Source organism: Oreochromis niloticus, linkage group LG3 (genome assembly GCF_001858045.2).
Source record: "Oreochromis niloticus isolate F11D_XX linkage group LG3, O_niloticus_UMD_NMBU, whole genome shotgun sequence".
Taxonomy (NCBI): domain Eukaryota; kingdom Metazoa; phylum Chordata; class Actinopteri; order Cichliformes; family Cichlidae; genus Oreochromis; species Oreochromis niloticus.
In genome coordinates, this window is record NC_031967.2 from 42287620 (window position 1) to 42315088 (window position 27469).

Sequence of the window (27469 nt, forward strand, 5' to 3'; positions counted from 1 at the left end):
TCTGGGTCAACTTTGCTTGCCAGAGACGGAGAGAGGCGTTGAAAGGCTGCTCCAACGGAACTTATTGTTTCCGGAGGAAAACACGAACACAGTGTACAGTTGAGTCTTAATAGCTTACTTACAAATGGGCTCGTCAGGCACTCTTCTTGGCTGCGGTGGTTATTATTATATTTACATGCTTCCAGCTCCCGTTTTTGCTCCGTGACAGCTCGGACTTTTCCTTTCTCTCCCTCCCTCGCTCACAGACACATAACGTGTATGGCAGTCCATTCTCCCTGCGGCACGGACTACACTGCCCATGAGGCTACATTCTTTAGGGCCATGCCTGTAGCATTCTGCCTTTTAGCTTAGCACAACAACAACAACAAAAAAGCGCTCTCTCACCCAGGAAACACGCAGAGAGAGAGCGCGTCACCGTGTAACCATGGCAACCATAACGCTGCCGCCTGGTACAACATTACGTAGCTGTCAAACAAACCCAAACAGTCCTGACCCGCGACAATATGAAACAGGGAAGTACCGCCGTGTAATCCATTTATTTCAACAAAGTAACTGTATTCTGAATACCACCTTTTTAAACGGTAACTGTAACGGAATACAGTTACTCATATCTTGTATTCTAAATACGTAACGGCGGTACATGTATTCCGTTACTCCCCAACACTGCATATGACACATCTTACATAAATATTATATATTCAGGTATATATAAAAACTAAAACTAGATGAAAACCTGAATGAACACACTCAGCTTTGGTTACTCTTGCTTTGATTAAAAAAAAAAGAAAAAAAAAGACGAGGCTTCAGTAAACAATAACAGAACTCGATCCCTGGACCTTTACGAACACATAAACTTAAATAAACAACAGAACTGAACAAGCCTACACAACAGGAGCAGACTCCTGCAAAAGGCTCCTCCTCAGTGTCAGCTCTACCACCAGCACACTGCTATAACTCACAGCTGTCCCCATATTCTCTAAGCATGAAACTGTTTATCAGTATGAATTCTCCTGTGCCGTATTAATTGCATATTCCAAATGAAACTTTCCCCACAGGTGCTACAAAAATGGCGCTTCTCACCTGTGTGAACTCTTACGTGAGATTTTAGAGCTGATTTTTGCCTGAATTCTTTTCCACAGGTGCTACAAGGATACGACTTCTCAGCTGTGTGAATTCTCACGTGAGCTTTCAATGTTGATAGGTCAATAAACTTTTCCCCACAGCTGTTACACGAGTACGGATACTCGCCAGTGTGAATTCTCATGTGATTCTTTAACTGTATCTTCCGAATGAATCTCTTCTCACAGGTACTACAAAAATATGGCTTCTCACCTGTGTGAATTCTCCTGTGCCGTATTAATTGCATATTCCAAATGAAACTTTCCCCACAGGTGCTACAACAATGGTGCTTCTCACCTGTGTGAACTCTTACGTGAGATTTTAGAGCTGATTTTTGACTGAATTCTTTTCTACAGGTGCTACAAGGATACGACTTCTCACCTGTGTGAATTCTCACGTGAGCTTTCAATGTTGATAGGTCAAAAAACTTTTCCCCACAGCTGTTACACGAGTACGGATACTCGCCAGTGTGAATTCTCATGTGACTTTTCAAGCGTGTCCGCTGACTGAATTTTTTGCCACATTTGCTACAAGGAAACGGTTTCTCTCCTGTGTGAACTGTCAAATGTGCAGTCAGTAAGCATTTATACTGAAACGTTTTCCCACAAGTGTCACACTGTAGAGACTTTTTCCTTGTTTCAGTTTGACTCTCTGAAGCAGCAGTGTTGTCTGCTGAAGAATCAGTCTCCTGCTTCAGTCCAAGCTGCTCTCCCTCCTGACTGCTGCAGAGTTCCTCCTGTTCCTCTTTAATCTGTGGAGGCTCTGGGTCCTCCTGGTCCAGACTGGAGTTCCTCTCCTGGTTACAGACGTGCTGCTCATCCAGACCCTCCTCCTTCTCACCAACATGCTGCTGTTGGAGGTCTGAAGAGACAAATGCAGAAAAACAAGCCGTTGAGAAAACATTTTCTGATCTGACCCCTCAGTAGTGATCAGATTTGATGAGAATTTAGCGATTCCGATTCCGTTCTCAATATCACTTAACGATGCGAATTTTTAGTGGTTCTCTTATTGTTTCTAATTAGGTTCTCACTGGCTCCACTTTGAGAGTCCAGACTATCTCTAAGCATCATATAAAAGGCATTACATACATGCAAATTAATTGTATGCTCTGTGGGCAAATGTGTGTGCATGTTGAAGGTATTTCATAACCATTCTTTAAAATAATGCAGTATGCTACTATGGGAGGGGTGTGGTCTCTGGCCTGCTGCAGTGGAAGGGTGGTGCAGTGAGCTCTTGAGGCTGAGTCAGGGCGGCAGAGGGGACAGGTGTGTGTGCTGTGACTAATGACTCTCTCCATAAATATAGTGACGGGCGAAACTGACAGGAGGAGTGTGTGCAGTGGAGGAGCTGCGGAAAAACTTTATTTTGTCCTCTTGGAAGACTTTCTGATTTTAATCGGAGGTCAGTTTTTGTGCTGTTGAAAAGAAAACAAGATGTTTTGATGGTGTAGATTTTATTTAATATTAATAATTCAGTGTGCAACCTAACAACTCTCAAGACAGTGGCTCAGAGTTTACTGGCCCTTGTACATTTTTATTGGCTTGTGAAAATTTTATTTAATTAATATAATATTTTATGTTATTTCACCTTTAATCTGAAAAATGTTACGCAAGCCTTGAAATTAATATGATTAAACATTAAGTTAATAGTTCATCTGCATACTTTAAAACAACTTCTGCAGATTTTTCTCTGTGTAAAAGAAACAGTGGTGGATGATGCAGGTGCAAAGCTTTTCTGCATGTCAGAGTTTGTAGATCAAGTGGTTTGATGAAGGACTCGATAATTTTCCTAGTAAAGATCTTAATGGTGATTACAGCCTGAGCATGCATGTCGGTAAAAGGCCATGTCATAACGTCTCGTTTTCGGCAGAAAATAATTTTGCATCAAAGCTCAGAACAAAATTCAGAATGCTGATAAGCTTGCTCTTCTTCATTTCACCCTCTGCAAGGCTTACAATACATACTCAATCATTTGCTTGCACACTTACAGTCGGTAGTACCATCCTGCCTTAAGTCAGCCACCATCGTTCCAGTGCCCAAGAAGAACACAGTGAGCTGCTTGAATGACTACCGTCCAGTTGCTTTAACACCCATAATTGCCAAATGTTTCGAACAGCTCGTCATGTCCCACATTAAAGCTGCCATCCCTGCAAACCTCGATCCATACCAGTTTGCATACAGGGCAAACAGGTCGACAGAGGACGCCATAATAACAGCTCTTCACACAACCTTCACACATCTGGACAGTAGTAACACTTATGTGAGAATGTTGTTTTTTGACTTCAGCTCTGCCTTCAATACAGTTCAACCCCACAAACTGGTTAATAAACTAAGCAACTTAGGACTCAGCAGCTCACTGTGCAGCTGGATACTGGACTTCCTGAGCAACAGACCCCAGAACGTAAGAATGGGAGAGCACACGTCCTCCACCCTCATTCTGAATGTGGGTGTCCCACAGGGGTGTGTCCTCAGTCCCCTCTTATACTCACTTTTCACCCATGACTGTTCACCAATCCACACCAGTAACACCATTATAAAATTTGCTGATGACACCACTGTCATAGGACTGATCGACAACAACGATGATTCAGCCTACAGAGAGGAGGTTCAGCATCTGAAGCAATGGTGTGACAACAACAACCTGCATCTGAACACAGCCAAGACCAAGGAGATGGTAATCGACTTCAGAAGAACAAAGCGATCTGAGCACTCTACCCTCTACATCGATGGGGAGGAGGCAGAAAGGGTAGAAAGCTTTAAGTTCCTCCGAGTCCACATCTCGGCCGACCTTACCTGGTCCACAAACATCTCCCACCGGGTAGGGAAAGCACAACAAAGGCTGTACTTCCTCAGGAAACTACGTCAGGCCCAGTTACCCCAAAGACTGCTAGTAAACTTCTACCACTCCACCATTGAGAGCCTTCTGACCTACTGCTGCACACTCTGGTTCAACTGCTGCACCGCGGAGGACAAGAGGAAACTGCAGCGGGTGGTGAGGGCAGCAGAGCGGGCAATCGGCACTTCACTAACCCCCCTCAGAGACATTTATACTGGCAGACTTCAGCAGAAAGCCAGCATCATCATCAAAGACCCCTCGCACCCTGGACACTCACTTTTTTCCCCCCTTCCCTCTGGTAAACGCTACAGGTCCATCAGGTCGAAGACAAACAGACTCAACAGAAGTTTTTACCCACAGGCTGTCAAACATGCCCTACCTCCACCCTGATTGGAGGATAACTGCACTGCCAACACTCATGGACATTACACCTTATTTATAAATCGTATTTCTGTTTATACTTCAATGGAACCAACACCCCTACCTCTTTAAACTGTATTTATTATAACCTTATTTAGTATAGTTCCAACAGCACCCCCCCACTTAATGTGCAATATCACTGATCACACTGCACCTCTCAATGCACCTGCTAGTTAGATGGCATGTATGTGTATGTATATAGATGTAAGCGTTGTGAGATTATTCTGTTATCATATGTTACCTTATATATGTAATCAAAGTAGTTGAATTATGATACTGCTGTAGATCATATTATACCCCTTAATATAGAGTGTGTGATCAGTATGTAGTTTTAGTTTGCATTATACTTCTGACTTAAAAGAGTGTGAAAATCATTAGATCTATTGGATTGACCTGTATTACTCGACACTGTTGAATGTGTTACACTGTTTCTTGACATTTCATACTGCTGAATCATGAAGAGAACGTTGGGTGCAGAGGACCTTGTGCCGATAATAGAAGAGACAGACCACATTCCATACCCCACCTTTACAGAGAGCAGAGAAACAAGGAGCCGAGGTCATAACTTAGGCGCCGTAAGAGAGAAAGAATGTGAATGTTTAGGCTTTTATGACTAGGTGGGGGCCACTAGAGGCTATAAGAAGCTGAGTAACCCGTCACCATTTTGAGACTTGCTGTGACCCTCTGCAGGCAGGTCTCCCCATCATGATGGTTCTTATGCTCTTAAGTGTTGAATTGTATGGAAATAAAATATTGTTGATTGAGCATTTATACACCGAGTATTGTCCTTCCTTCAGCCCAAAGATTAAAAGAACTGGGAGATTTTAACAGCGTGTATGTGGAAATGTGTGTGTGTATGTATGTACGGATGCAAATATGCATATATACATATATGTATGTATGTGCATGTATGTTTGCAGGTGTATGTATAATTTGTACATATCTTTCTTGTGTAAATGTAAATTTGTCTGTGATTGTGTAAATACTTACGCTAGTGTGTACTCCACACACATGGAGAGATGCCAAACTGCCTTTCACTGTTCTTGTAACAGTGACAATAAAAAGCTATTCTATTCTATTCTATTCTTAAACATGAAAAAAACTTCAATCTGAAAAAAAAAAAAAACCCAAATCTTCCACATTCAGGAGATAAAACCTTCCAACAGAGAAAAGGTTCATTTTTCATGCCTTATGTGAGGTTGCATGCATATCTTATTGTATTTAACATTACTGTACTTGAAACTATGGATTTATTTTTGGATTTAAGAAGAAGATTTCTTTAAAAAATTACATTTTTACATGGCACAAAAAGACAATGTTCACTGTTAAACATAAATGGAAAACAATGAGCAGTTCAATCTGAAAGTGTTTTTTCTCTTTATAATATTTATTATTGTACATTAATGAGATAAAAGTACTTCTTATCCAATTAATCCATTATTTGATAGAATAATCAATAGCTGCAAGCCTAATTCATTTTTTATTTCGACCATCACAGTTTTACATACCTATTCTGTGTAACTTTATATCAGGTTTACAGATGGTCTCCATCAATCCAAGCTGCTCTCCCTCCTGACTGCTGCAGAGTTCCTCCTGTTCCTTGTTAATCTCTGGAGGCTCTGGGTCCTCCTCTTCCTTACAGTTGTGTTGTTGTAGGGGGTCTTGAGGAACAAAGAAACACAAGAACAATAATCACTAATGTCATGACGAAAACACACACTTAAAAACTATTTTACAATAGTCTCCCCCGACAGCCCAAAGCAGATGGCCGCCCTTCCCTGAGACTGGTTCTGCGGCAGGTTTCTTTACCTCGAGGCAACTGCTTTTGTAATTTTGTGCTATTTAACTAAAACTAAATTAAACTGAATAGAAAATTGTGTATCAAAGTCTAAATAAATAGTGATCATTAACAATAATAATAACAATAATAATAATAACAATAATAATAATAATGGATTGCATTTATATAGTGCTTTTCGAGACCCTCAAAGCGCTTTACAATTCCACTATTCATTCACTCTCACATTCACACACTGGTGGAGGCTACAGTTGTAGCCACAGCTGCCCTGGGGCAGACTGACAGAAGCGAGGCTGCCATATCGCACCATCGGCCCCTCTGGCCATCACCAGTAGGCGGTAGGTGAAGTGTCTTGCCCAAGGACACAATGACCAAGACAGACAGAGCAGCGGATCTTGCAACCTTCCGGTTACAAGATGAGCTTCCCAACCCCCTGAACCAGGGTTTAGACCCTAACCAATCAAACAGTCCCTTTTATGTGAGCGTTCACTCAGCTCTCATAGAGAATAAATGGAATAAACAGTTGGTGTACCACACTGTCTCATTAAGAGTGTGTGTGCTCTTCCTGAACTATCACCGTTTGCTCCTCTGAATTCATCACCAAAGTAACAGCTTCCTGCTCTCAGCTAACATCAGCTTAGAGAAATCCTGGAGAAGCTGATAAACTTTCAGATTTATCACCAATCAACCAAACACTGAAGAATCTGAGCTTGAACAGCACAGAGTTAAAAACATGTCCATACCTGTGATGTGTGAGTTTCTGTCGGGTTTCCGGCTGATATCCAGCAGTCTGTGCTGACGGTTGATCTCCTCCTCATACTGGACGATGGTTTTTTGAACCTCTGAGAAGATTTCTTCACAAACAGCAGTTAGTCTCTCCTTGATGAACTCTCTCAGATACTGAACTGAACTCATTGCTGCTTCAACTCAGGCTGGGCGGATCGATACAAGCATCGATGAAGCGATACCGACGTTGGTATCAGATCCACACTGACGTGACGGGATCTATACTTTAGTTTGTGTCTCTCTTCCGACTTTAGTCCGCTTCGTTAAAAAGCAGCCATGTCTGCACACAGCGCTGCACTCGAACAGCCACACTTTGCCCCTCCACTTCCTTCTTTCTCCTTCGGAGCTTGATGGCAGTTGGCAAACCAGCTTACAGGTGCATTACTGCCGCCTACTGGAGTGCAGGGAAAAAAATTACAGACGTGTGTCGGACTCGTTTTTATGACCTTCGTGTTGACGTTTGGCCGTACCACGTGACTGATTCAGTAAACACTTTGCGCGTTTAGTGTGTGGATCTCTCTACAAAGGAGATTTAGGGCCACGTTGAGAAAAAAAAAATCCTCTGGCATTTCTTAAATTTGTGACTTTATTGCGTGTTTGTTTTCAGTCTTTTTGAACTTCGTTTTTTGCGATGCAAGCAAGATAGGACCCCCCCCACACACACACTCCGACCCTGAATGAGTTTGCACATACTAATACCTTTGTGCACTCTTTTGTTTTAGGAGGGCTGGATTTCCCTGAGGCACACTCTAAAAATCAGGGCTCAACATAAACCTATTTGTTTTACTTCAATCCAACTTTATTTATAGAGCACTTTTAAAACAACATTGTTGACTAAAGAACTTTCCAGTGAAAAACAGTGATAAAAGTTTGAAAACCAATCATTACACAGAAAAAGAAAATACAATAACAATAAAATAAATAAATAAAAAATAGTAAAAATGAATAAAATAAAATATACAATAAATAAAATTAACAAAATGACATTAATCAAATGAAGATTAAAAGTGACCAAAAAATGAATAAAACTAACTAGAAGCCGTGGTACTACTAATAAAATGCCTTGGAAAAAAGGTATGTTTTTTTAAGTGATTTAACAATCTCAAGTGTTGGGGCCAGCCTAATATGGAGGGGCAAATTATTCCTTCATTTTGGGCCCACAACAGCAAAAGCTCGGTCCAACCGGTGTTTCAGTCTCAACTTGAATGAACTCAGCAGTGACTCCATAACACACAAGACCAAGTCCAGCATAGAGCGGCTGAGTGAATGTGGTCTGGACTCTGTGGAGGAGAGTCATGGTTTCAGAGACGCTGTAGAAAGACAGAATACCTGCTCTGTGATCCAGGTACACTCCTACTCTGGAGGACCGAGGACCTGAGAGGACAGTTTGGACTTTGTTGTAGTAAAATATATAACTGTCTGTGTCACAACGTAATGCCCAAGATTTCTCATTTAGTCCAAATCCACAGTGATATAAGCCTCCCCTTCTGCTGAAATTCTTGTATGCGACCGCTACATAAACTATTCCTCCTCTCCACTCCACCTCCCAGTAACAACGTCCAGTCAGACTCTCTTTGCTCAGCACTTGTTCATATTCAGTGAATCTCTCTGGATGACAAGAGTAAAACTGTCCACCTTCTTTTAATGTTGCTTTTCGGTTCCCTTCAGATAGTAACAACTCTTTGTGCGCTGTGTTTGGATCCAGTGTGATTTTATGGGAATATTTTAAGAATCCAGCTCTGGTCTTTGGCTCTGATGCTGAGTGTAAAACATCATTCTTCCTTTCTGGTGCAGCTGGGACTGTTTCATGGCATTTATGTTCATCCATTATGCAGACCTAACAGATACTCTGTTGATCAGTAAAAAATCAAATTCATCACCTCATCATGACGAGAGCCCGACTTCTCCTGGAATTTAGAGATCCATAGTGAGATGTTCTTTTTTGTCCTCTTTGCAGCAGTAAATATGTTGGTTTCTCTTTCTCCACAGAAAATCAAAGTGTGTTTCAGCTTCAGATTCTGAGTTTTTCGTCTCTGTTGTTCGAAGTTTTGAGATTACACCAGTCCTTCAGCTGGTAAATATGTCAGAGCAAAGGAACCAGAAAATTTGTTGTCAGTGGTCAGCTGTTGAATAAAAAAAAAAAACCAAGCCAGATGTTACAAGCATTTTTTTATATACAAAAAAATAGTATACAAAGAAAAAAAAAACTCCACAGGAGATGGGACATTAAAATGCAGAATAGTTCACTGAAAGAAACTTTCAATACACCAAGAAAACTAAAAAAGACAAAATAGACAAAAAGTTCAGCAGGAGATCAAGCTGTAGAGACACAGACTAGAGCACAACCGAAAGCCAACTTCCTTACATCAAGGGCTCTCTCAGTTTTATAGAGTGGTTCACTCACCCACTCTTTATGTCAAATCCCCCTCATGATCTCATCAGAAAAACAGGGACTTTCGTGCCCTCTGATTACCACCATTACTCTGAGCTATAAGACTCGATTATCTCACTGCCTTGCAAAAACATCTCCCATTAACAGAGCACAGTCCATCTTCCATTATGTTCAGAGTGAAAAATGTGGGAATAAAAAGCTTTAATGAAGTCCCATAAATAAAACAAACAGACATTGTATATTGATCACTCGTGCTCAGAACCGTCTATATGTTGTGAGATAAAATGCAATCCTTCTCAAAGACGTGACGCATGAAATGAGAACAACAATAAATTGTCATCTAGTGCTGATCTATGTGATTTTCCAGTGTTGGATCAAGTTTACTGAGAGTTCAAACTGAAGGGGACTTTACAGTCCTTTCACTGGTATATCACCAACAATAAACATGATGGTTTTACGCTTCACACATAATATTTAAAAATGAAAAGGGTTAAAGGTCAGAATGGTTATATTGATGAAATACAGTGTGCTGGAGAGAACGGAGTGACTATCAGTCTGATTTCCTGTGAAGAAAAACAGGAAAACAGATCACCAAGTTTTATAGGTTTCATTCAGAATTAATAAGCCAACACTGTAAAAGAAGAAAACATCTGTGTAAAAGTGAAATTATTTTTCATAGTAGTTATCTTTTCTTCTGTACGCATTTCTCAAGTACTGCATTGCACTTGCACTGGTGAAAAAGTGACCATTACGCTGACAGGTTTCATTTGGCTTGGGTTTCATCTGGAGAAGCTTTCTTTACCTTCTGTGGTAAATATTAATACTTATACTTTTGAATAATGTGTCTGAAATGATTTAGCTCAGTATCATTTTATACATAGACGATTATTATTGGAGTATCTTGTGTCTGCTGCATCCAGATAAATCAGGAACATTTAACAGACTCGTTTTGAAATACTAGTGATTTACGTGACTTAAGCTTTACATTTCAGTAAATATAAATTTTATTTCTGGCTATGTTATCACCAGTTTTTGGACTCAGGTGGCCTGACAAGGACCAGTATTTATTAGCCACGGACAGGTCCCGGGCCGCGAGAGCTGAGGCTCGGGTGTGACATTTATGGTTTTCAGGGTTTTTATAGTTATTTTTTTTAACGTGTTTATCATTAACTCTGTTTCCCTGGGTCTTTTCCCGTGTGTTATGAATAAATCTTCATTTTTTTGGTACCGGTACTGGTTTTATTTTGTTGCATTGATCCGTGACACCTTAAAAGCTGGTCTGTGAAAATATTATCGGACATAAACTGGTCTGGGACTGCTGAGTTAAACTAATTCTGTACCCAGTACGTTTACCATTATGTGCATGCTGTAGTACATAGAACGGTTTAGTTAATATTTGCAGACGGTCTTTGTGTAACTGTGTTCATTACATTGCAGTGTAATACGTTTGTATTGAGGCTTTAGCAAAACAGTGAGCACATAACACTGTGCCTTTTATTCCATCAATATCCTTAGATCTGAATTATTTATTTATTAGTTATTTGAAATGTGCATTATGAGCTTTCACCAAATGAAGCACTCTAAACACTGCGCTGGAAAAGTCCCTTACTTCACTCACTGAAAAAGGATGAAGATGTAAGGCAATGATGACTCAGGAAATGAAGGAAACCCCTGATTTTCTACAAAAATAAGCTAACTCAATCAGAACATTAAAGTTGTTTTTTTTTTTTTTTCAATAAACAGCTTGTAATACACAGAATGCAATTAAGTGCTTATTATTAGTCTTGATGTATACTTAGTGGCCCTTTAAGCACAGTCATGCAGCTCTACATGGGCACAAAGTCTCACTCTGTTTTTTCTTGCTGGCTTTTTAGAAATCTGCTTAAATGAATGCTGTGATATGATAATAATAATAATCCAGCTCAGACTAATCAATATTAAACTTTGTTTTATTCATTGTATTTCTTCTGTAAGTGAAAAATAAAAACAGATAAAATAAAATAGCATGTCTTCAGTCTGAAAAAGGTGAGTCAAAGGAACAAAACGTCCTCAAATTCATCCAGGCTGCTGGAATTTGTAAATTTCCCACTGGGGGTGAATTAACTCTCTCCTCCTCATATCTGGTTGTCGAGTCTTTGACTCGGTGTCATGCTACTTCCTTTTCATATTCTTCAAGACCTTTGGATTCTGGAGTTAATTTTCTATTGATTTCATACTTCTTTTTAAAAAAATATATCAAGTTTTGCACCAGGAATCTGAATTTGAGTATTTTTCTGTACCACATAATCAGATCAAATCTAATAAAATACGAACAATGACTGATTTGATGAGCAAAAAGCAATGAGAACGCTCAGAAAAAAATTCAAAATTGTTACTGCAGCTATACCACATGAACAACTCGTGCATCTCGTTAAAGCATGGAAAGGCAAACAGAAACTATAATACACACCGGGCCATATTTATCTGAAATCCAGAGCAGGGAAAGCAGTTTCTAGAGATACCGCAGAAAAAATAATACTCAAAAGAAGTTTTGGTGAAATATTTATTTAAACTTTGAGAAAGGATAATTAACTCCAATAAACAATAAAATAAAAGAACAGGAGCATACTGAACTACAACCTTCATGAAATGTAAGACTGTCAGGTCTTCCCTGAAATAATTATTAGAATAAGGCAGCAAAGTGCAGGCCAGTGCTTCCTGGTGGGCCATGCTGGTACTGCATGTGGGCTGCAGTAATAACAACAGAAATTCAGCTTTACATTACTTAGGAGCAGGTTAAGGTACATTTTTATAGAAAATACATTTATTTAAATAAAAAGTGAATTACAACCAACATAGGACATGATAAGTTTACTCAGAACTTACTGTTCTTTTACTGACGTTTGTGTCCCAGTGGCAGGTGGGTCACACTTTAGCCTTAATGCTAAGTATGAATGAGCAGCAATGTCAATTTATAACCAACAACCTTTGTTGCTTCTGTTATATGAATAAAAGTTTCAACAAATAAATCACTCTTGTGTTTTGATTAGAATAAAGAATTACAATGTTTCTGGGTTGTTGTTGTTTTTAAGTGAGCTTCACTCTTCACTTCGAGAATGGCTTTTCACTCAGGTGTTGCAGTAATTTGACTTCTGGTCAGTCTGAGCTCTACCACCAACACGCTGCTATGACTCACAGCTGTCCCACATTTTCTAAGCATGAAACCTTAACCAGTATGAATTTTCATGTGTTTCTTTAATTGTATCATCTGGATGAATCTTTTCCCACAGATGCTACAACAATGCGGTTTCTCACCTGTATGAATTCTCACATGTCGCTCCATACCTGACTTCTCTCTGAATTTTTTACCACAAATAGCGCAAGAATACGGTTTCTCCCCCGTGTGAATTCTTACATGACGTTCCAAATCGGATTTCTGACCAAATCTTTTCCCACAAACGGTACAAGAATACAGCTTCTCACCTGTGTGAACTCTCAGATGTGTAACCAGATGGGATCTATAGGGAAACATTTTTCCACAGGTGTTGCATTGTACAGAATTTTTCCTTGTATGAGTCTTAGTCTGACTGTCTGACACAAGAGTGTCGTCTAGACTTTTACCGTGATCTGTTCTCTTCTTCAGCTCTGCTTCAGGAGAGCTGATGGGAAGGTACTGCTCACTGTTTGGTTCTGGTTCACTGTGGTCACTTTCCTCATAAGTTAGAGTCACCATGAAGGTATCAGCCTCCTGCTTCAGTCCAAGCTGCTCTCCCTCCTGACTGCTGCACAGTTCCTCCTGTTCCTCTTTAATCTGTGGAGGCTCTGGGTCCTCCTGTTCCTCTTTAATCTGGAAAAAGATTAAACTGGAGTTCCTCTCCTGGTTACAGACCTGCTGCTCATCCAGGCTCTCATTTTCCACGCAGTCGTGTTGTTGTGGGAGGTCTTCAGGAACTAAAAAAACAAACAGAAAAAAAACAAACAAACAAGGTGACTCATGTAATTATACAAAAACTACAAATGCTCAGCATAACTGGTGCCACAGTTAGGTCCCAGTCATGCTCAAGAAATATATGAATGTACAATGTTTTCATCACACGAGGCACCCCGGTGGCACCCTCAGATGCTGGGGGGAGATTTACAGGTACTGATGAGGCAGAAAATACATAAATATTTTCAATGCTTAAAATTAAAATTTAAAGTTTCAGGGCTCAAATGTGTAAATGTCACATCAGAAATAAAAAGAGCACCAAGCTTATATATATTAATATATAAATTTGTGAATATACAAGCTTAATAGGGTTCCGCTTACACTGCTCTTGTCATATTTGCAGCATTTATGTTGGGTTTTGTGGTCATGAAGCACAAAGACTGTCTGAACAGGGAAAGTTAATAACCACCGTCACAACAGAGCTCAACAGTGAAGCTCAAAGTGAAAATCCCATTCAGGGATTTTGATTATGAGTATAATGTTGTGACCATATAAGTAGACTTGCTAAAGGCTACGACACTGTGAAACGATGTTATGTGCTACATGATATCAAGCATGTTTGAACAAAAAAGCCTTTGTGGAAAAGAACAAATCTACCTACGATTGCAAACTGAAACAGTGATGTCTCGATTGGTAAAATTTACAGCTACCACGTTTTGTTAATGTCAAAGCTCCTCACTGTGAACAAAAACACAAACGTCACCAAAGTAAACTGCAGGTTGACTGCCATGAAAACGTTTCTAACAACCCTTATCAGAAACTTAAACATGAACCTGTTAACAAGGTTGCTGAAAGTGGCTGAAGCTAAAATAGCCAGAGCCAGTCACAAGCCAGTAGCCTCAGTATGAGCAAAGGATCAAAGCAGTTAAGGAGGAAAGTTATGGAGATGTTCCTGACTCCTGAGAGTTCTCTAAGAAAGGGCAAATCTGATGAACATTTTAAATGCCTAAATACAGCTTAGACTTTTATTCAGCTGTCTGAAAACCAAGGAGGAACCCACCCGAGGGAAGTTTTATTTTATCTAATCTAACCTAATAACTTTAATCTCAGCCAAACCAATTTGCTCATGAACAAATAAAACTGAAAAAAGCCAAACAATAACATTTTTAAGTTATCTACATGACATATATATCATGTTTAACCTGGGTAGCGAAATACTGCAATGATCTGAAAAGGATGTGCTGTGAATTTGCTGTTCTCGCCGGCTCTATTGACCCTCGAGCTCCCGGCTAGCTATCGAGCTGGTGGGTAACAGACGTCTCCAAAAACGTCGGAGCACTTTTGCAAATATGTGATATCTTGATAAACCGAGCAGATATTTGAAGTTTACACAGCTACAATCACGCCTGAAAATATGTTAAAAGTTTATTTGTGACCCAAAAAGAGCAATAAGAGTAATATTAAAACTTAGTAGTGGCTGCCATTGTTGAAAACTGGAATTGGCTGGGCGGCGCAATGAACTCTGGGATATGGTGGGCCACAAAGGATACACCCGACCCATCCTTCAAATTCAGGGAAAAGGAGGACGCATTTGTCGGCTGCATTCGGAGGAGTCTACGAATTTGGACAGCCTTTGTCACGTCGCTGTGACGTAATCGGTCTACAAATGCGGGTTCAGAAGGATGCAGCCCATGAATTTGGACACCCCCCAATGTATCTCCCATCATTTCTTTCTCCTTCTGTTCTTCATATGCCTCCTCCACCACTGGTCTCTTTTGTCTCTCATCTACACCTCAAACCTCATCGCCTGAACTTTAGTCAAGGGTCTAACAAACACAAAGGTGCATGAACATGCTTATTTATTTATGATATTGTTGCAATTATGAATTTTCAATTTAAACATGCAACTTTCCCTAAACATAAACAGTTTGATTACATTCTCACATCACATGAGAGTTCAATCACCAAGTGTCCAAGTGTTCCCTGACTCATTTACTCCTGTTACAAAGTTTTATAATCTCCTCCAAAGTAAATAGTTGAGAATGTCCACAATCAGCATTATGAGGTAAACAGTGATCTGATAGCCTAAACTCAATAAACTAGGTAAATGGCAGGCAGAGTGTTTGAGTTGACTGGGGAGGTAAAAACTATCACCCTATGAGTTTTTTATTGTCGATTTATTTCTAAGTGTTTACATTATTTAAATATATTAAAATATATTAAAATATAGTGTGAACAAAAACATTTGTATACACAATCAATAACAGAAACATGCTCCCTGGAACCAGACCTGGGTAGGGAGTAGGGCTGGGCCATATTATACCGTTCACGGTAATACCGGTACAATGTTATGCAACGATAAGAAAATAAAATATCACGATAGAATATGGGTAAAATGTGCATGTGCAGTGCCTTTGTCTTCATAGGCACATGGCCAGAAAAGCATGGCAGCAAGGGAGGATGAGAAGGGTGAAAGTGGATCGTTGAGTGAAACGGATGAACCACAATTGGTTTGTAAAAATGCTGCAACTTCAGTGGTGTGGAACTGGTTTGGTCTTTGTCCGTCAGATAGCCACCAAAGCACCATTTTTTTGTAGAACATGCAAGCAGGCCGTTGTTATTACCATATTTGTGGGACTATAAGGTGCTTGTGAAAGCCTTAAATTTTCTCAAAAATCGACAGTGCACCTTATAATCCAGTGTGCAGTGAGCTTTAATGCACACAAAAAACAGCTGCTTGTTTAAGTGAAAATAAATTGATGATTTTTTTGCGCTAGTGAAGTTGTGGAGTTGTATTTTGTATTTTGTCTCGCGTCAATTATATTGTCAGTTATATCGTTATTGCAAATTTTCAAATATATATCGTGATAAAGGGGTGGCAAATTCCAGGCCTCGAAGGCCGGTGTCCTGCAGGTTTTAGATGCGTCCTTGATCCATCACAGCTGATTTAAATGGCTAAACTACCTCCCCAACATTTCTTGAAATTCTCCAGAAGCCCGGTAATGAACTAATCATTTGATTCAGGTGTGTTGACCCAGGGTGTTATTTAAAACCTGCAGGACATCGGCTCTCGAGGCCTGGAGTTTGCCACCCCTGCCATAGACCCTAGCTAGTTAGAGCCCGAAGACGGTAGCCCGAGTCCCATCTCCTAGGGCAGGGGTGTCAAACTCCAGTCCTGGAGGGCCAGCATCCTGCTTGTTTTTGAGATATCCCGGCCCTACCTGCTGCCGATTACCTGGATCAGGTGTGCTTTGCCAATAAGAAGCTACAAGGGCAGGTTAGTTGGAAAACAAGCAGGACAGCGGCCCTCGAGGCCTGGAGTTCGACACCTTTGGCCTAGGGGTTAGAGCCAATGTGTGTCAGGCGGTGGTCAAGATGGAGGCCCTGGCAATCCTCAGCTATCAAGTGGTGAAGGAGCCTGAGCTAGTGAATGAAGCTGAAAGATACCAAAAGCACTCGCCTTATTGGTCAATCTAGACCCCTACCCTCAATTATGGTCATAAGCTCTGGATGGAGACTTAAAGAATGTGATCGCTTATGCAAGTAATGTAATCAAGCTTTCTCCAAATGATGACTGGGCTTTTCGTTAGAGATAAGGTGAGGAGCTGATAGTAGAGTCGATAATGCCCCACATTGAAAGATGCCAGTTGAGGAAGTTCAGGCACCTGAAAAGGGTGCCTCTTAGGTGACTCCTGGGCTCCCAGAAAAGGTTTTTCGACCATGTCACTAGAAAAGACGCCCAGATTCAAGACATGCTGAAGAGATTATATCTCTCAGCTACGGTGTTATCCCTGATATGATGGAGGGGGTAGAGAGGGAAGAGGGAGGTACGGACTTCCTTGCTTTAGCTGCTGTCCTGCAACCCGGCCCTGGATAAGCAGAAGAAAATGGTTGTAGTTCAAGAGGTGGGAATGATTGACACTTAGCAGCAACCACGTTGGCCAAAAGTTTATAAACGCACCACAATGGAATAATTTTTTCCCAGTAGGCAGTAAGTAAATTATATTTATTTCAGCATGCAGCATACCTGTCGTAGTAAGTTTAGAGCACTTGGTGCTGTTAAGTGTCTTTAAATGGAGCTGCAATGCCTTTCACTGGTTTCACCGAATTCGCCAATACAACAAGTTGCAAACAGCCGTTCATACAAAATATTTGTCTGTGTTAATATAATCTACATGCAATGTTACAAAAACAATGTCTTGATCAAAGGTAAATATATGTAATGAACCCTGGTGATCAGACTTGTAATTGTGTACCTCTGTAATGTAATTCCCATGTAATGGTTTCCTTAATATGCCTCTGACCCTTCTATAAGTTATACTGTGTTGGTCAGTCAGCTTGACAGGCAGGTACATAAAATTGCATAAAATAAGAAAATGTGCTTTCATCAGTTCACCAGCTGCTCACATGGATCCCAACAATAACACAACTTATTTAACAAAATCAACAGACAGATGCAGTTAACAGGATGTTAAAGTGGTAATGTGCATACAATCAGCCTGAGAATGTAAACAGAGTAAAAAAGATTCTCAGGGAAGCAGAATGGTATTATTTCCATTTTCATCATGCATAACGTGATGATTTAATTGACAGACGTTTGTCACTCAGGTGTGTCAGCATGTAAACCAGTGCACTGACCATCTAAAATTGACTGTGGGTGCAGTGATTGTTAGGGAAATGATTAATCATAGTTAGTCTTTTACTACAAACTAACCTGCACATTTGACCTGACAGGCAGGTTAGTCTGTTCCTACAGTAACACCATGGCCTTTGGTCACATGTTAATGTAACTTTCACTCAGTCTGCCCTGCAGTGTTTCCACAAACATCTCTTCATGTGTGTGGAAACACTGAATTGTCCTATATCTGCTCAGCCTTTGAAGTAAACTCAGGTCTGTTTGAATTTATTGAGTAAGTATAAATAAATAATAGCGAATCGTTTCTTAGTTCTAGCTCACTAGTTTACAGGCTCAGCTGGTGGTTATATAGGCCAACAACTGAAATCCTGTTATTTGATTATTAGCATTATAATTTTTTTAATCTTACTGACTATTTATGTCGTAGTGTTTACGTCTGAACACGGGTCTTTTTAAACACAGTTCAGCCATCTTGTAGTAAAGTCAGTCACACTGAAGAATCTGAGCTTGAACAGCACAGAGTTAAAAACATGTCCATACCTGTGATGTGTGAGTTTCTGTCGGGTTTCCAGCTGATATCCAGCAGTCTGTGCTGACGGTTGATCTCCTCCTCATACTGGACGATGGTTTTTTGAACCTCTGAGAAGATTTCTTCACAAACAGCAGTTAGTCTCTCCTTGATGAACTCTCTCAGATACTGAACTGAACTCATTGCTGCTTCAACTCAGGCTGGACGGATCGATACAAGCATCGATGAAGCGATACAGACGTTGGTATCAGATCCACACTGACGTGACGGTTTGTGTCTCTCTTCTAGTTTCGATCCGCTCATCAAACAGCAGCCATGTCTGTGCACCCCGCTCTTTGCTCCTCCCCTGCTCTGCAGTGGTTTACTGCAGTCACGTGAGGATTTTTTTTCCCTCCAAAACTTTATTCATATCTCAGAAAACAGCATAAACAGGTTCGTACAAATGTGCAACATGCTGAAAAACAGTTCCTTAAACTTGTTATTAATACAGTATGGATCACAGGTCCTCCATGCATTCTCCTGCTGACTTTGGTAACAGTATGAGGACACTTTTTGGTGCAGCATTAAAAACAGTAGTTACTTTTAGTTGTATGAATATTTTGAATTTGTCCACAAATTCTTTGTATGATAACAAAAAAAATTCGATAAAGCAACTCTATCGTGATTCATTTATCAAAGCATATGTGATAACAGATAACAGTGTTATTTTTTACTTGAACACTATTCATTTACATAATTATGTTTGTTTTAATCCATGGCTTAGATTGGTCTTTCTATTTTTCTCCTCTCTGTGTCAGTGGGATAACTGTACATGTACTCTTATCTCTGAGTGAGTGCAGCACAGCACACAGCAGCAGAGACTGTGTAAGGATAACAAACTGTGTGACATTGTACAACAGAACAAGAATTGATAATCCAGTTTTCTTTTCTTTGAAGGGCCAGTGACCTCTCTTCAGTGATGTGAAAGTAAAGATTGTGTTTCTAAGACAAGTCTATAAGGCCATTGTCAGTTCACGTGGATGCTGAAATTAACATTTCCTTAGTACCGAAATTAAACATGATCCAACAGCTAAGAATCATATTTTAACAGGGAGCTGTTTTGAACAAAAAAGATTTCGTTCAGTATTTTGAGGGTTTGGGCAACAAGAATGTTCATGAACAGATCGCAAGGAAAACTTTTTCTAAGTTGTTGCACTTTAAAACATCAGACAGTTTCAGTTTCTAATCTGCAAGATTAATCATGACGGCTCTGAGGGCAACTAAACCAAGGAAAAAATGTTTTCTGAATGCATTTAACCTGATGGACTGGTTTCCAACCAGTTGTGTGTGACAGTCATATTTTCATATACAGCCAAAAATTCTCACCTCTAATTCAAATTAAACTTCGACACAATTTAGTTGTTCTTATAGTTTCTCCTTTTTTAACATACAGTTACTGTAGCAAATCATGCAGTTTAATATCAGTCATTTAAACCAGACGAGGAAAGTGTTCAGACTACTCAATGAACGAGCAGCTGCTGAACAAAAACAGATTAAACTGTTTAAAAGATTGTTTAAACTTCTAGAAACATCCAGCAGATAATCCAGATATACTGACAAATAAATATGCCCACTATTAATCGTAGTACAACTGAATTTAATGTTTATTTCATTTCATCGAAATAATCCCAAATGAAATTTATACATTATATTGTTGGCTGCTCCCATTTTCACTCTATAAAACGATACAATAAGAATAAACTGATCTACTAATAAATAGAAAATATGTTAATTAATAGATTAATTAATAGTTACATGTAAAATGAAATTAAAATGAAAAAAATCAAAGCATGTAAAATACCCAAATTACTATCAGTTTCATCTTGTAAAGTCCATCAAGACTATAAAGTGCTCCTGCACTTTTCTTTACTCGAGCTAACACACTTCCCCTTCAAAGTGTTATGCAGTCTGATTGGCTGGGGTATAAAAGACCTCCTCAGCTCTGATACATCAGTCCACTGCGGAAAGTAATCCTCTGTGTCAAGGTGGAATGCAGAGGATGGGTTGTATTTCCATGACTGACTTTAATTTAGACAATGTTGTCTGTTCTTCTTCCAGAAGGTCCAACTTCAGCCCAAAAACCAAGCCTGCATTTATTATTATTTTATTCAGCCAGTCAATGTTCTTTGTTTTGGGACAGCAGCCCCAGCAGTCCACAGCATGGAGACACAAACTAACAACCACTAACTGATAAAACATTTGTAGCAGCTGCCTGCAGATGTTAAAAGACACCAGCCTCCTCACGAAATAAAGCCTGGCCTGTCCCTTCCTATAGGGAAGGTTGGAGCCTGCTGTCTCTTGAGTTTAACTCTGCAGTCTCTCTTTCTAACCAAAGCCAAAGTCCAGCATAGAGCGGCTGAGTGAATGTGGTCTGGACTCTGTGGAGGAGAGTCATGGTTTCAGAGACTCTATAGAAAGACAGAATACCTGCACTGTAATCCAGATACACTCCTACTCTGGAGAACTGAGGACTTGAGAGGTCAGTTGGGACATGATTGTACCAAAATTTATAACCGTTTGTATCACAATGTAACACCCATGATTTGTTATTATGTCCAAAAAAACATTCATTTGAATTTCCTTCTCTGGGGATATTCTTGTACGCTACTGCTACATAAACCCCTTTCCCATTCCATTCTACCTCCCAGAAGCAACGTCCAGGTAGGCGTTCTTTACTCAGGACCTGACAGTAATAAGTGAATCTGTCTGGATGATCAGAATAAGACTGTTGTTGTTTCATTCTTGTTACTTTTCTCTTCCCCTCAGATAATAACAGATGTGTGTTTGCTGTGTTTGGATCCAGTGTGATTTCATGTGAATATTTTAAGAATTCAGCTCTGGTCTTTGGCTCTGGTGGTGACAGTAAAACATCCTCTTCAGTGACTGTCAGTGAGATGTTTGTCCATTCCTCTCTCAGAAGGTCCTGTAGTTTATCTCTGGTCTCTGACACAGCTGCTGTCACATCCTCAAAGTAGCTCAGAGGACGAATATTGATGCTGGATGAGTGTGTAGACTCACTGAGTGCTGACAGTGAGGGGTAGTTGTGTAGAAACTGGTTGTGATCCTCTGTGTGTGAGAGCTGCTCCAGCTCGCCGTCTTTCCTCTTCAGCTCAGCGATCTCCTGCTCCAGCTTCTCCTGAAGCTCTTTGACTCGACTCACTTCAGTTTCCTGCTGGGATCTGACCTGCTGCTTCACATCAGAGCTTCTTTTCTGGATGAGACGGATCAGCTCAGTGAACATCTTCTCACTGTCCTCCACTGCTTTATCAGCAGAGCCATTGATGGCCTCCACCTCCTGTTGAAGCAGCTTCACATCTTTCTCTCGCTCCTGGATTCTCTGCTGGATGTTTAGTCGTCTCACCTCGAGCTCCTTCTGCTTCTCAGTCCTTTCTGCTGCAGCTGGGACTGTTTCATGGCCTTTATGTTCATCCACTGTGCAGAGATAACAGATACTCTGCTGATCAGTACGACAGAAAATCTTCATCACCTCATCATGACGAGAGCAGATGTTCTCCTGGAGCTTCTTGGAGGGGGCCACCAGCTTGTGTTTCTTTAATGGAGCTGCATCATAGTGAGGCTGGAGGTGTTTCTCACAGTAAGAGGCTGGACAAGATAAACAGGACTTGATGGACTTTATCCGAGGCCGCGACCCGGCCTCGGATAAAGCGGATGAAGATGGATGGATGGATGGAGATTCACAGGAAACACAATAAAGAAGTCTGGGCAAATCCTGGGACCTTGGAAACACAAGGGGGGGGGAGTACTGGATAATGAGCAGGGGAGGTGAGTGTCACACAGGTCAAGACAAGCAGACAAACTGACAAGGAGCAGAGGGAAGTACAATAACAATAATCGAGACCCTCAAAGCGCTTTACAATTCCATTATTCATTCACTCTCACATTCACACACTAAAAATACACAAGCAGGAGAACGAGAGGAAAACAGGTGGGAACATAGCTGGGACAAATCAGACCTAAGGAAGCAAAAGTAGATACACTGCACACAGGACAGGGACTATCAAAATAAAATGGGAAGCATGATATTCATAAAGACATAGACTACCTGGAGACACAGAGGAGATACAGGAGAGGCACAGAAACAGAACAGAAACCAAGTGAATAGAAAGTATAACGCAGACACTAAAGCTGATGCGCCAGAATGTCATGCTGAAGAGAATGATTCTTTTAAATACAAGGGGGAGCAAGTGAGTCAGATATCAAGGACACAAAGATGATACAGGGCTGATCGGAAACAGTTTATTCCCAGGCCAAATAAAAAACAAATAAAAAACACCCTTAAAAAATGTACACAACAAAATGTTATCAATAACTAAAATCTCCCAGGAAGAAAACAAACCCAATTCTAAAACTAGTAATGTGGAGGTATTGTACAGACGACACCGGAGCTGTAACTTTCCATTCCAACTTTATTCATCTCCAAACAACAACTGAACACATTGCGCCAAAAACCAACGGAACCCCTCCTCCCGACCTGGGTGTGAGTGGAGCCCACTGGTGGGCCACCACACATGCCGTTATGCCGTGGTGAGGTGGACCTTGACCCCCAGGCCGTCAGCATGGCAGACCAAAGCTCCGAAAAGAACTGGGGGCCCCTGTCTGAGGTAATGTCAGCGGGGGACCAAAACGCGAAACCCATGTCGACACGAAAGCCCTGGCCACCGCCTCTGCCGTCGTGGAGGCCAGGGGGACCGCCTCCAGCCACCTGGTCGTGCGATTCACCACAGTCAAAAGGTGCGTGACTGTGACTGCGGAAGAGGGCTGACCAGATCGACATGCACATGGTCTAAACGCCGACCAGGGATGTGGAAGGGTTTGAGGGGTCCCTGCATGTGTCTGTGGATCTTTGAATGTTGGCATGGAACACATGCTGCAGCCCAGCTCTTCACCAATTTCCGCAGGCCCGGCCAAATGAACCTGGTGCTGACCAGCTTGACTGAAGCACATACGCCCAGATGAGAGAGGGCGTGGATGGAGTCGAAAACGCAACGGCGCCACGAAAGGGGAACGACCGGTCGCAGGCAACCAGTAGAAAGGTTCCACAGGTAGGCAGCTCTGGGGAGAAAATGAGTATAAAAATTGATCATCCCTAAGAACTCCTGTAACGCCTTAACTGAGGCGGGACAAGGAAAAGTCACGACAGCCTGGACCCTGTCCGGCAATGGAACCACACGGTCAGCAGAAATGTAGTGCCCCAGGAAATCCAGGACTGGTAATCCGATTTGACACTTAGACGGGTTGATGATCAGTCCATACTCCGCCAAACGCTGGAAAACCTGGTACAGATGAGACTCGTGCTGGCTCATCGAACAACTGGCCACCAGTATATCGTCCAGGTAGATGAAAACGAAAGGCAGGCTGCACAAAACCTAGTCCATCAGGTGCTGAAAAGTCTGTGCGGCACCTTTTAGCCAGAACGGCATGCGTACAAACTCAAACAAACCGAAGGAAGTGATGACGGCAGTTTTAGGAACGTCCTCAGTGCGCACCGCACCAGGCCAATTTTTGAAAACACCAAGGTACCAGCAAGGTGGGCGGAAAAGTCCTGAATGTGTGGAATGGGGTAACGGTCATTCTCCGTAACGTTATTTAAACGCCGAAAATCCCCACATGGCCGCCACCGTCCATCCGATTTGGGCACCATGTGAAGTGGAGAGGCCCAGGCGCTGTTCGAGCGCTGCACAATGCTCAGGCGCTCCATGCCCGCGAACTTCTCTCTAGTGACGGACAGCTTCGCGGAGTTCAGGCAGCACGCACGTGAACACCGGGGGAATATAATGCTCAACCCCATGCTTCGTTGCCGTGCTGGAGAAATTAGGTATGAACAGCAATGGAAATTCAGACAGCAAACGGTGGAACACATCCCCGGAGGCCACTAAATTAGCTTGAATGAGGGGGTCATTAGTCCAGGTAAAACAGGGGAGTGAAGAGAACGACAGGGCATCACTCAAAAGTCTGTGAGCATCATCGAAGACAGCCCATGAGTGCGGAGAAAATCGGTGCCCAAGGCACCGAGCTGACAGCAACAACAAAGTTCCACTGGAAATCCTGACCATGGAAGCTAACAGTCACCAACCTTTCTCCAAACATTGCAATAGGAGAGCCATTAGCTGCTATTAGCCGCGGCCTGTGATCCGCCACTAACCTGTCCGCTGCTGCCAGTGGAACTAGGCTCTTCTGCGAGCTGGAGTCCACCAGAAAACACCTCCTGGAGTAGAGCTGGGCAATATAAGATTTTTTCATATCACGATATGTTTTTTTCATTTCAGGCGATAACGATATATATCACGATATAAGCCAAATAACTATATTTGTAAGATTTAAATGTGTCGTTGCTCACAAGTAAAATGTGAAATAATCAGCAGCTTGTTTTGATTTAAATATTTATTTCCCATAATAAGTTCAACAGGGTAGATGTACTTAAGGAACATGAGACTTCAGTTTCAGATAAATAAAGGCAAATATTGCAAACTACACAAAAGGCAGCCGCTAAAGTGTTTAAGTTTCAAAATAGAACAAACAAAACAGACTACTAAATTATCAATTCCACTTAGAAACAAAATTTTAATTCTAAAAATAAATCTTAGTTTGTTTTACAGAAGAACAGACAAAATTGACTAACTTTTGTCAATATCAAATAAACTGAGAACTAAAAGGAAATTCTCAATCTCTCCTTGTTGTATAGCTTAGCTTTTCAAACAGTTTTAACAGTTACTTTAGTCTGACAAAAGCCGAATGACGAATTAGCGCTTTCAGTCAGAGATTGAGCATGCACCGGTTTATTGTATTTCCAGACTTGCTTTCGGCACAATTTACAGTGCGCGCTACTCTGTTTTTTGTCAGACTTGAAATAGCCGAAATACCTTCACACTACGGAACTTCTATGGCCCTTCCGTTCGACAAGCTCTCCGGCATTGGAACCATCATCTGTTTTTTCTTCGGTAACCTTCGCTCTCGGTTGATTTCCTCCATTACCTGGGCAGCCCGGCTGGCTGCTTCCCAAACAAATACACATGTGCGCCTTGGCACTTGTGCTGTACGTAACAAGTCACGTGACGTGATGCTGCGGCTGTGGTTCGGCTCTGCGCTACTTCATTTGGATTGGCTGTTCTTTTTTTTCTTTTAAGAGGACAAGAGAGATGAGGCCTATCGCAATAGTTTAATTTTTCTATCGAGAAAAAGTTATTTCGCAATACATATCGTTATCGTTCTATCGCCCAGCTCTATCCTGGAGCGTGAGTCTTCAATGAAGAGCAGCCTCTCCATATCGCTAGCGACCGCTGTAGCGCTGGAGGCCCCGTTTTCCTGGGCCGGAAAAGAGCAGGGTGGCAGGCAGCGATGCACTCTGGCACTGTGTTGTCGTGTAGCTACTCCCGCTGTCAGCGCCAGATCGGGTCCCAGAGGAGGGTCATTGCATGGCGGGTGGCTAGCGGGTCGAGCGAGGCCACCATATGATGAAACTTTGTGTCGTTAGCCGAGATGCCGTAAAGAGCGAACTGAGCCTCCACATGCACGAACCATGACAGGGGATCGTGGAGCCAATAGTCCGGCAACTGAAGAGCCACGGCGGGAGGCAGATGGCTCACTGGTGCATCCAGGGCAAGGCCAGCGTCATCCATGGCCTGCAAAATGTCCAAATTTAGGGTCACCAATGTGGAGGTATTGTACAGACGACACCGGAGCTGTAACTTTCCATTCCGACTTTATTCATCTCCAAACAACAACTGAACACATTGCGCCAAAAACCAGCAGAGCCCCTCCTCCTGACCTGGGTGTGAGTGGAGCCCTCTGGTGGGCCACCACAGTAAAAACATAATTTTCTACATTAAAATTATGGGTCTGCATTATCTTCTTTAAAGCGGAGTCCACGCCAGCCTCGTCTCCGGCAGACGAGGAGGAGTCTCCTATCCTCCTCTTGTCCCTTCACTGGGCCCATCACATCCCAGCCCAGCTCGCATTCTGCACCGGAGTCCGTCATGCAATGCCAACACGGCTCCCCTGGCGTCAGCGCCCTGTAAAATAACAAATAGGGCCCAGAACAATCGGCGACCCTCTCCCAACCCGGCTGCACCCGGTAAACGACAGTGGAGACCCTACTCACAAATGCAGGCAAAGGTATATCTCTGCCCTGCTGCCAATCACATGCGTTGTCTCCTACTGTCGCCGTCCCTTGCTGTCAGGACTGGGTCACCACGTCACTCTGGCCGATCAGTCTCCAGATTAGGCGTCGCACCCCCATGATCAGGCAGCGGGTCCCTCTTTTTACCTGGCCTTCCCACATTCCTCCTCATATCTGGGGCCTCTCTCCTCCCAGTGCTCAGCTAGCCTGCTTTTAAAAGGTCTTTGCACAGCTGATAGGCCACCTCTGGACACACTTATACCACAGCAGGTGATCACCATCTACTACTTTTTCCCATGCCCAGCCAGTCCACAGTGGCTTTAAGCAAGGTCAAATAACACACTAAAACCATGCAATACAAAAAACAAGAATAAAATAATGCAAATAAAAGCTACACTCAGAAATAAACACTAAAAATCAGAATAAAACCAATATAAAAGATAGATTCAAATTTCCACCGGATAGGTAGGCCATGCTGGACGGGGACTTGGCCGTGCAGGCCGTGCAGGACATAGACCAGATGCTGAAGCAACCTCTGGTGCAAGGACTAGCAAAAGCCTCAGCTGATCTCGAAACTGGAGCAGGGACCAACTGGGACCTAGCCCCCCTCACCTGGGAAACTAATACGGGGGCAGTGGAAGGCTGGAGTGCAGGTGGTCTGGGAACAGGAGCACAGAGAGAGAGAGGGGAGAAGGTTCAGAAAAAACACTCATGCGTATGTGTGCGTGTGTGTGTTCAAGAGCCAAGAAACAAAGAAAGGAAGCCACAAGAATCGATCAGTGAAAGAATAAACTGCCTCAAACCTAACCTTAAGCGCCTTATTCCATACTCTGTGATCATATGGCCTTAAGTGGTGTTCTGGCCGAGACAC

General features: G+C 41.9%; 5 protein-coding genes across 8 annotated transcripts in view; 1 reads left to right on the forward strand and 4 right to left on the reverse strand.

Annotated features, from left to right (window-relative positions):
* Window positions 1-27469, forward strand: part of LOC100695786 (zinc finger protein 239) — a 630955-nt gene that overhangs the window by 47085 nt on the left and 556401 nt on the right. The window lies entirely within an intron of this gene.
* On the reverse strand, window positions 622-7909 carry LOC109203510 (gastrula zinc finger protein XlCGF52.1). Of its 3 annotated transcripts, none has more exons than XM_025901500.1 (4): window positions 6916-7898; window positions 5883-6035; window positions 1599-1980; window positions 624-1346 (listed from the first exon to the last, which is right to left on the reverse strand). In XM_025901500.1, the coding sequence occupies exons 1-4, from the start codon at window positions 7085-7087 to the stop codon at window positions 977-979; spliced, it is 1077 nt and encodes a 358-aa protein (XP_025757285.1). In that variant the 5' UTR covers window positions 7088-7898; the 3' UTR covers window positions 624-976. The 3 variants fall into 3 exon arrangements, with proteins under 3 accessions (XP_025757283.1, XP_025757285.1, XP_025757288.1); XM_025901503.1 differs by having other exon boundaries at window positions 625-1264; window positions 1601-1980; window positions 6916-7894; XM_025901498.1 differs by having other exon boundaries at window positions 622-1980; window positions 6916-7909.
* Window positions 11881-18787, reverse strand: LOC112843274 (zinc finger and SCAN domain-containing protein 31). 2 transcript variants are annotated; one of them, XM_025901638.1, is made up of 2 exons: window positions 18434-18787; window positions 11881-13271 (listed from the first exon to the last, which is right to left on the reverse strand). In XM_025901638.1, exons 1-2 carry the CDS (start codon window positions 18603-18605, stop codon window positions 12556-12558), a joined length of 888 nt encoding a protein of 295 aa, XP_025757423.1. In that variant the 5' UTR covers window positions 18606-18787; the 3' UTR covers window positions 11881-12555. The 2 variants fall into 2 exon arrangements, with proteins under 2 accessions (XP_025757423.1, XP_025757422.1); XM_025901637.1 differs by having other exon boundaries at window positions 11881-13280; window positions 18434-18785.
* Window positions 20731-24270, reverse strand: LOC109203511 (tripartite motif-containing protein 16-like). The gene is made up of 5 exons (XM_025904990.1): window positions 23969-24270; window positions 23640-23837; window positions 23369-23534; window positions 22941-23265; window positions 20731-21851 (listed from the first exon to the last, which is right to left on the reverse strand). Exons 1-5 carry the CDS (start codon window positions 24268-24270, stop codon window positions 20731-20733), a joined length of 2112 nt encoding a protein of 703 aa, XP_025760775.1.
* Window positions 27204-27469, reverse strand: part of LOC102080237 (zinc finger protein 37) — a 45804-nt gene continuing 45538 nt past the window's right edge. Inside the window, exon 5 of the mRNA XM_025901434.1 lies at window positions 27204-27256. Within this exon, the coding sequence (XP_025757219.1) occupies window positions 27219-27256 (38 nt within the window). The 3' untranslated portion in view covers window positions 27204-27218. The remainder of the gene's footprint in view (window positions 27257-27469) is intronic.

What these genes read in the sequence shown, in the direction of transcription:
- LOC109203510 (XM_025901498.1), bottom strand. Translation starts at nt 7,087, where the DNA reads ATGAGTTCAGTTCAGTATCTGAGAGAGTTCATCAAGGAGAGACTAACT. An exon ending in CAGAAACTCACACATCACAG is followed by an intron (nt 6,036 to 6,915) that starts GTATGGACATGT and finishes TTGTTCCTCAAG; the next exon opens with ACCCCCTACAACAACACAAC. An exon ending in TATAAAGTTACACAGAATAG is followed by an intron (nt 1,981 to 5,882) that starts GTATGTAAAACT and finishes TTGTCTCTTCAG; the next exon opens with ACCTCCAACAGCAGCATGTT.
- LOC112843274 (XM_025901637.1), bottom strand. Translation starts at nt 18,605, where the DNA reads ATGAGTTCAGTTCAGTATCTGAGAGAGTTCATCAAGGAGAGACTAACT. An exon ending in CAGAAACTCACACATCACAG is followed by an intron (nt 13,281 to 18,433) that starts GTATGGACATGT and finishes TTGTTTTTTTAG; the next exon opens with TTCCTGAAGACCTCCCACAA.
- LOC109203511 (XM_025904990.1), bottom strand. Translation starts at nt 24,270, where the DNA reads ATGGGGTTGAGCATTATATTCCCCCGGTGTTCACGTGCGTGCTGCCTG. An exon ending in TCAAAAATTGGCCTGGTGCG is followed by an intron (nt 23,838 to 23,968) that starts GTGCGCACTGAG and finishes GGTTTTGTGCAG; the next exon opens with CCTGCCTTTCGTTTTCATCT. An exon ending in GCTGACCGTGTGGTTCCATT is followed by an intron (nt 23,535 to 23,639) that starts GCCGGACAGGGT and finishes TTTTCTCCCCAG; the next exon opens with AGCTGCCTACCTGTGGAACC.